Source organism: Vicia villosa, unplaced genomic scaffold (assembly GCF_029867415.1).
Source record: "Vicia villosa cultivar HV-30 ecotype Madison, WI unplaced genomic scaffold, Vvil1.0 ctg.003574F_1_1, whole genome shotgun sequence".
NCBI lineage: Eukaryota > Viridiplantae > Streptophyta > Magnoliopsida > Fabales > Fabaceae > Vicia > Vicia villosa.
In genome coordinates this window covers 16,884-25,422 of record NW_026706240.1, presented here as the reverse complement: position 1 = coordinate 25,422, position 8,539 = coordinate 16,884, and the positions used below count along the sequence as shown (strand labels likewise).

Below are 8,539 nucleotides of genomic sequence, written 5' to 3'. Positions count from 1 at the left end.
AAAGTTCCTACTAGCAGGGGCAAATCTATGCAAGTCCAGTCAGACATCTTGATCAATACTCAGTGGTGTGTCCTAATAAAATCCAGGAATGGTAGTTACTATAATACTGGGGGCAACTTTCAAGACACCCATGTCTCCCCACAGAGCCGGGTTCACAAGATCATATCCCCACAGAGTAATCATCTTCAAATGCTCTCGTCCCGACAAAGATATGGCTCCCCAACAGAGTTTACATCTTCAACACTACCGGTTCTCCAACACTTGGCTCTTCTCTAACATGGTCTACTAATATCTTTTATTCCCAATCAGGGTACATCAAGTTGCTGATCATCCCCAAGCAGAAATCATAAATCCCCAACCAAGCATCTCCAAGATAAGATCAACAACAAAAATATCCATCTTCTCCATCAAGATGTGTCAAATAGCATAAATCATAGTCATACGTCATAAATCATAAACATATTCATACATCGCATACATTACCTCATAATGAACTCATGCATAACATACAAAGTTTCTCATTTATTTTGAGGGACTCATTACATAACACATGCATCATGACATTATATAAATTGCTACACCTGTTGCAGAATACAGGTACAGACAAATGAATGAAATCTCCAAATTCCAAAAATCTAATTCAGTTACTACGAACGGTACTGACACGGTCAACACTCAAAGATCTAATTCATTTACTACGAACGGTGATGACACGATCATTCTCAAAGATCTAATTCAGTTACTACGAATGGTGCTGACACGATCAACTCTAAGAGATCTAATTCTATCATCACGAATAGTGTAGACACGATCATCTTTCCAAGATCTAATTCAGGTATTACGAATGGTACTGACACGATCAACTCTCAGAGATCTAATTCCATCATCACGAACGGTGTGGACACGATCAACTGTTTCTAAAGTCTAATTCAGTTACTACGAACGGTACTGACATGATTTACTCTCAGAGATCTAATTCCATCATCACGAACGGTGTGGACACGATCAACTGTTTCTGAAGTCTAATTCAGTTACTACGAACGGTGCTGACACGACTCTAAGAGATCTAATTCCATCATCACGAACGGTGTGGACACGATCAACTGTTTCTGAAGTCTAATTCAGTTACTACAAACGGTGCTGACACGACTCTAAGAGATCTAATTCCATCATCACGAACGGTGTGGACACGATCAACTGTTTCTAAAGTCTAATTCAGTTACTACGAACGGTGCTGACACGACTCTAAGAGATCTAATTCCATCATCACGAACGGTGTGGACACGATCAACTGTTTCTAAAGTCTAATTCAGTCACTACGAACGGAGCTGACACGACAAGAGATCTAATTCTATCATCATGAACGGTGTAGACACGATCATCTTCCAAGATCTAATTCAGTTACTACGAACGGTACTGACACGATCAACCTTTAAGAGATCTAATTCTATCATCACGAACGGTGTAAACACGATCATCTTTCCAAGATCTAATTCAGTTGCTACGAACGGTGCTGATACGATCAACCTTTAAGGATCTAATTCAAGTATTACGAACGGTACTGACACGGTCAAATTTTAAGAATATCATTCCATCATTACGAACGGTGTGGACATAATCAACTACTTCCTAAAGTCTAATTCAGTTATTACGAACGATGCTGACACGATCGACCCTCAAAGATCTAATTCATCTACTACGAACAGTGATGACACGATCAAAATACAAACAACTACTTCTCAGACACTTCATAGTCTAATGCATGCTCATCTGGATGGCATCTTTAAGCCCATCCCCATCATACATCTTTTCGAAACACCTGAATGGCATCTTCAAGCCCATCTCCGATAAGGGCAAATTTCTGGGTATTCTAGTGTTCAATCCTCTTCTACCTTCAGATTCTGACTGGCATACAAACCACTCTACATATTTAGGTTTAAGAAAATTGAACAGGGGCAGCTGTCATACCCCAAAATTTGCCCATACTATTTCTCCTATTCAAAATTCAAATCAAAATACAAAGCTCCAAGACACACTCTCCTAAACAAGACTCAAAGAACTAGGGTTTTGTTGTTCTGAAGGAAAATCAATGAATCAATGGCTCTAAGGCATCCCATATGGCCTATGATACTCCACACTATCTCCATAATAAAATTCAGGGCTCAACACAAAAGATTGGTCACTCAATTGCTCAGAAAGTCAACTGTCGACTAGTTTGACCTAAAAGTCAACTGTGGTCAAAGTACAGTCAAAACTCCTGATTTTTTGTCAACATCCTCATATTGAAGTATCATTCACCATTTGATCAAGAATTGATCATGGTTCATCAAGGAAAGATCAAAAATCAACAACTCAAAAGGTTTCTAAATTAGTGTTTTTATAGGAGAAAGTCAACTGAACTTTGACCAGCCATGACTCCTACATGGAACATCAGAAATTTCCCATCCAAAGCTAATTTTGAAGGAAATTTGATTCTCTACAATTTTGCCCCTCACATGCCAAGTCTAAAAATGCTTCATTTGAGAGATATGGACTAAGACACTATAGGTCCTTTTCAAAAGTCAACAAAAAGTCATTTTTTTCAAAAGGACACACAAAGAGCATGGAGAGTTATTTTGACATGAGACCAAAGAAATTGGTTAGAGGACTCTTTAAGGTTTCTAAAAAGTCCTAGAACTCTTCCATACCTTAAAAATTGAGGGAGATATGCCTTGTCAAAGTTAGACAATTTTTAGAGAAAAATGTGAAACAAAAGTGGTTCAAAATGGATTTTCCTCCAAATGGGCTTGAGTTTTCATGACCCAAACTTGTTCCTAAAGCCATCAAGGAGCTCTAAGTCGAAGCCCATGATTATTTGATTTTATTTGATATTTTATTGAATTTTTTATTCATTTAAAATATGACTTAAATCAAATAATTGGATGAAAATATGAAAGATTTGATTTTTATTTGGTTTCCAATCAAAATTACTCATCAAATGGCACATATTGGATACTGAATTCGTGTAAGGAAAGATTGGTGCAAGATTGGTACAAAAAATCCATAAATAGAAGAATATTCAATCAATCTCCAATCAATCTCCAATACCATGATTCAAGGGAGTTTTGTGCAAGTTTTTTAACCTAATTCATGCTACTATATAGGCAGAAGAATAACAAATTCTCAGGACGATTTTTGGGAGACTCAGAAACCCTACTCCAAGGCTGAAAAAAACGTGAATGAGGAGGAGGTAGAAGACGAATTTTTATCTCAATTAAGGCCACACAAAGCATCCTAATCGGTTCCTTGGTGTTTTCTGGACGTAACCTGATCCCAACTATTAATAAAAGCGCACAGAATCGGTCCTCTTATACTCACGGTTTGCCCAAGATTTTTTCAAACTATATCTGTCAATTTACACGATTTAAATGATTGTTAAGCATACATACATGTTTAGATTGTTTTTGAATCGCTAATTGCAAGTTTTGGCATACGAATGATAATCCTCCATTGTTAGGGTTCACGTTCTTGTTTTTGGGGAAAACTGTCTAGGAGCGATTTCAGACCGAGTTAATGGGACCAACGGATTCGTGAGGTCATTTATAGCTGGTGTGGGTCATCGCTTCGTGTTTATTGGCAATAATGTGCAGGTTTGATCATGGCAGTCCTATAGCAACGATAAAAAACCGTTGCTAAAAGTCTCTATATTTCCAGAAGTCCAAGGTTGAAGATGAATGGACCTGGGCGCGAGTTTTGCGTTTTTAAAATCTTTAAATATTATCTTTGTATATTATATGTTGTTTAGGTTACATAGTCAACTTGGAAAGGTTGGCTGAGTGGAAGAGGGGGATGCGTCTGAGGCTTACAAACTCCAAGACCTTGGTTCGATCCTGCCCCCAGACGTTTTGTGTTTTATTTTTTTCATAACCCTTTTGTTGTAGATTCCATGCAACGCTTCGATGAAAGACTACCCCGCGACCGCAGCGTCAACCCTTGGATCCTCAAGCCAGTAGATCCTGCGCCTTAGATGATGAGGTCCACTATGCACCCTCATGGTCATATAACACTGGATCCAAGCTAAGTCCTTTTTTTATTTTTTTTTTTAATTTCAATTACATAAATGTTTTTTTTATTTTCTTTATTCTATTATTATAATTATTATTTCTTTTATATTTATTTACTGATTCCAATAAATTAGTTGTTATAATAGATGTATAATTTTTATCGAAAGTTCGAGTTTTCACAATTTTATTCATAATTGTTTTATGATTATTATTTAAAATTCAATATTATTTTCAAAATGAATTGTTTTATCAATTAAATAATTAGGATTACATCCAATAATTATTTAATCGATATATTGATTCGAACTCTCGATTTTTCTCCGTTAACTTTGGTATTATTTCAATTAGTAATTTATTTTCTTAACTATGGTTAATTTGTGCCCTGATCAGGGTTTACGAAGATCACGCCTACACTAAAAAATATTTTTGTGCATTCCTTTTTCAGGTAGTTATCAAATGACTTCCGATCACGCGCCATGCCTTTTACGAAGCTAAGTCCCGACTTTTATTTTCCTTTATTTTCCCTTAAGTAATTATTTGCCTTATAAAATTATTATTAGAGTTCAACCCTCGAAAGTCAATGAACTATTTTACACTCACGCTTTTTATCTCTTTTGCCAATTTTTCAGGGTTAACCTCGAGGCTACCTTCGACTAACAACCATATCAGATCAAATCAAAAGTTAAGTTCAATTTTATTTTTATCTTAAATATCTATTTTATTTCATTTTATTTTGTTTTCTTTATCAAGTTAGGATTAACCCTAATTCTCATTTGAATTGATAATACACTCACTCCTTCTTGTTTATTTTCCCTTTTCCAATTTTCAGGGTTTGCCAACCGTCAAAGCTCAATAGTCGGTAACCCTAAAACCCTGATTTATTTTAATTATTACTTGTGTTAGACCTGTAGCACTATTGATCCGCTGGCTTCATTCTCCCTTTCCCCACGCTGGTTTCTTTTTCCCCTTCCCCATATTAATTGATGTGGTTAGTAATCTTAGGGAGTGCAAGCCTGTTAATCAAATTAGAATCACTTAATTATAAGATAAAATTTCTGAATTCAATCACATGATTGTTGCACCCACGCACACTTTTTGGTAACCCCTCTTGTTGCCTGTTGCCTTGTGTTTTTGCAGAATAGCCATGTCCCTCGAATACGAGGATACCTCAGCCATGATGCCTCGAATAATGCAAAGATCATAAGTCCCTAATGATGCTGCCTTCGATACACTATACATGATCTCGTCCCTCGGAAGTTGCCTACGAAAGGCTGAGGTATCCTCTGGTTTCCTAACGAAAGGCTATTCTGATCCTTCCCTTAGACTACATGCCTCTCTATGGCATGGGACAGTCTTATGGCGAACGATATTGCGACGACCCTTCAACCTCCAAATGAAAGGCTTCCTGCCCTCTTATGGCATGGATAGACTCTTTCACCCTGAAAGGCTAAAAGAATTTTTTCTACAAACATTAAGGTAATTGCTCCTAATTGCCTTGCTCTGGTTTAAATCTTTTTCTTACACTTTTTCATAAACTTTTAATATGGCTACGCTCATTTACGAGATAAAGTCCGTATTCACTTCTTCTACATTTCTTTCAAAAGAGCAAAGCAATTAAGAGCCCATGGAAAACCATGGATGCAAAGGGTGCCTTACACCTTCCCTTTGCATAAATTACCCCCCGAGCTCAGTTTTCTTTTAAAAGGTTTTTCTTGTTCTTTTAGCCTTTCTGTTAATTTGGATAAAATAAAAGTCGGTGGCGACTCTTGCTATCCGCACATTTCGATAAAGTCAGTTCACCGTATTACAGTGGCAAAGGATTCAACGTAATTTGGAATCTTAGTTTGAACAGCAGGGTTGCGACCATTGAAATACACAGATACTTTAATAAAATATTGAGAAAGATGCATTTTGTTGAAATGATGTGTTATCCGATAACCCTAAGACCCCTATTTATACAAATGGTGGTGCATTCTAGACCACACAAATGTATCGGTGCAATCAGAACCCTTCAAAAATGTCGGCAAAATCTCAACCGTTTAAAAAACCAAAAATTACAACATACCGAAAATTTAGTTAATTTGAAATTTCGGGTATACCAAAATTTTGAAAATTCCGGTATACCTAAAATTTCAAATTAACTAAATTTTCGTTATACCGAAAATTTGCTTCGGAAATTCTTTGTTTCTCAATTTTTTTAACAAGGATAAAATTGGAGGGTGGCAGGTATAAAAAAGGGGTGGCAAATTAATTTCTCATATGACATGCATGTTAATAGTTGACCCCTTGAGATCCATTCCAAAATTAAAATATACCGAAGAACTAAAATAACAATCCAAGTGACTCAAATAATTAATAAAAAATGCTTGTTGTATTCGACATATTCAGAACACTTATGAGAACCAAACCAAAATGATAGTTTGCCCTTTATTTGAATGCTGAGAGAAAGAAAAGAAAATGTGAGAATGAACCTATGGCAGCCCAACCGACATAATTAGTTGGATGGTAGTAAACATTAAACGAGGTCATAAGTGGTAGATCTGGCAAAGATTTTATGTTTACATTTTTCCCATGTGGGATCATGAATTGGTATCATCAGCGATGTAAAAATTGTTGATTCTAGCAAATATGCAGTCACAAACACAATAAGAGGAGAATAACTTGACGACTCAAGCATTTTGCTTGTATGCTTATATATAAAATGATGCTTATAACCATATAAATAATTTTTATAAAAATAACAAACATGATGCAGTTATTCTCCTTCCCAGCCTATTTGGCGTGCCCGTTTCTCCCATATCAAAGTCAGTTTTCTCTCCTTGGTGAGCTTGGCTTCAGCCTGCTCTCTTGCCTGCTCGCACGTTTCAGTTGCAGCAACACATTTGTCTGCTTCTCTCTGGTATTGAGATCCCACTCTTTTTGCTTCAGCCAAAGTTATGTTCATATGCCGCGTGTGCGCTTCAGAAACTGACTCTTGTAACTTTAGCTCCTCGGTTAGAAGGTCCACAAACTGCTTCTCCATCTCCTCCTTTAGTTCCGGATCATTGCCTCCACAATCTGTTGTTCATCATCATAACTGATGTCATTTATATGTATCAGCAAAAATCTAGCAACAAGTTTAGCCTTCCAGAATCATGATCAATAGCTCGCATGATCCAACATTTGTTGGAGCCAATTGACCGAAAATTACCTAAGTTTATATTGCAAATTGATGGATACAGCATATTGAGTGCGAGGAAGCAAAAAGTTTACAACAACAAAAACCTTTTCTAACTAGGATTGGCTATATGAATCAAATGAAACCATAATGTAAATCATGCAACAAAAAATCACCGGTGTTGTCCATGGCGGAGAACCAAAATCCCGCCATACAGGTTGCTTTGCAGCGTCATTATAGCAATATCGGCCGATGTTTACCATTGTGGCTAGCCCAAAAACCGCCATATATATCCGCCATAGCAACTATGGTGCCGCAATTTGATAACACTGAAAATCACTCGATTCTAAATTCTTCTTTATGGTTTATTACCTATAAGTTTAACATCTAAACAAGCAGCAACTTATTACCTAGACATATCAACCGTCACACCAATGTCCAACCAATAGATCAAATGACACACAATTGATTTTTAGCGATTCATCTTAAGATTGAAATAATATAAAACAAAAAAATAAAGAAATTAAGATTGTAAAAGGCTAGATTATGCGTAAAAAGAAACCAACCCTAACTAACCTGTGACAGAGAGATTTGCTAGCCCTGTGTAAGATAGAAATGAAGCTAGTTAGTTAGATCCAGAAATGGAATAAAAAAAAATGATTGGAAAGTTGAAAGAGGCTTTGGATCATAATTACCAGGAGCGAGTTGGAAGAGAGAAAGAGGAGGAGGGCAATCACAGATACAAGGAGGACAAGAGAGTTTGGAGTTAGAGGAGCGAAGAGTGATGCCTTTTTTGAATCTCCAGTAAAGAGCAGGACCGCATACACCTAAAGCGGACACCATTGCGAACAAAACCAAACACCATCTTAACCATATCGCTGAATCAGATCTACTACTACCCCGTGACATTTTCTCTCAGATCTATCTATTTCTCGATTCTCTTCTTTCTCGATTTTATTTCACTCTCTGTGTTCTCACTTCCTTTTCATGTCCTTTCCCTCACAACCTTAATCTTTTTTTTTTTTTAATATTTAATTATAATGTTTGATATAACACTCCCCAGTCAATAGTGGGATAATGCCAGAGTTTAGTTAACAAACCATATGAACTTGCAAGTTGTCTTGCTGCCGACTAATAAATACTACTCCTTTCATTTTTCTTTTTTCTTTTTTTAACTTTATTATTATTACTTTGAATTTTAATGGTTTATTTTTTATTTCAATTTTTTCTTTAATAAGCAATTGTGATAATTTTTTAAACAATAATTAATATTACTTTACATTTAAAATCAACAATTAAAAAATTATTATATTTTAAATTATAAATCAGCTTATCAATT

General features: G+C 36.1%; 1 protein-coding gene across 1 annotated transcript; it reads right to left on the bottom strand.

Moving 5' to 3' along the window:
- Nucleotides 1-6,383: 6,383 nt before the first annotated feature.
- LOC131641202 (uncharacterized) lies at nt 6,384-8,275 on the bottom strand. The gene is made up of 3 exons (XM_058911508.1): nt 7,896-8,275; nt 7,777-7,800; nt 6,384-7,100 (listed from the first exon to the last, which is right to left on the bottom strand). Exons 1-3 carry the CDS (start codon nt 8,107-8,109, stop codon nt 6,799-6,801), a joined length of 540 nt encoding a protein of 179 aa, XP_058767491.1. The 5' UTR covers nt 8,110-8,275; the 3' UTR covers nt 6,384-6,798.
- Between the last annotated feature and the right edge of the window lie 264 nt (nt 8,276-8,539).

Coding starts and splice junctions, on each gene's coding strand:
- LOC131641202 (XM_058911508.1), bottom strand. CDS start 8,109: ATGTCACGGGGTAGTAGTAGATCTGATTCAGCGATATGGTTAAGATGG. Junction 7,801..7,895: donor TCTCTTCCAACTCGCTCCTG/GTAATTATGATC, acceptor TATCTTACACAG/GGCTAGCAAATCTCTCTGTC. Junction 7,101..7,776: donor AGCAAATCTCTCTGTCACAG/GTTAGTTAGGGT, acceptor GATGAACAACAG/ATTGTGGAGGCAATGATCCG.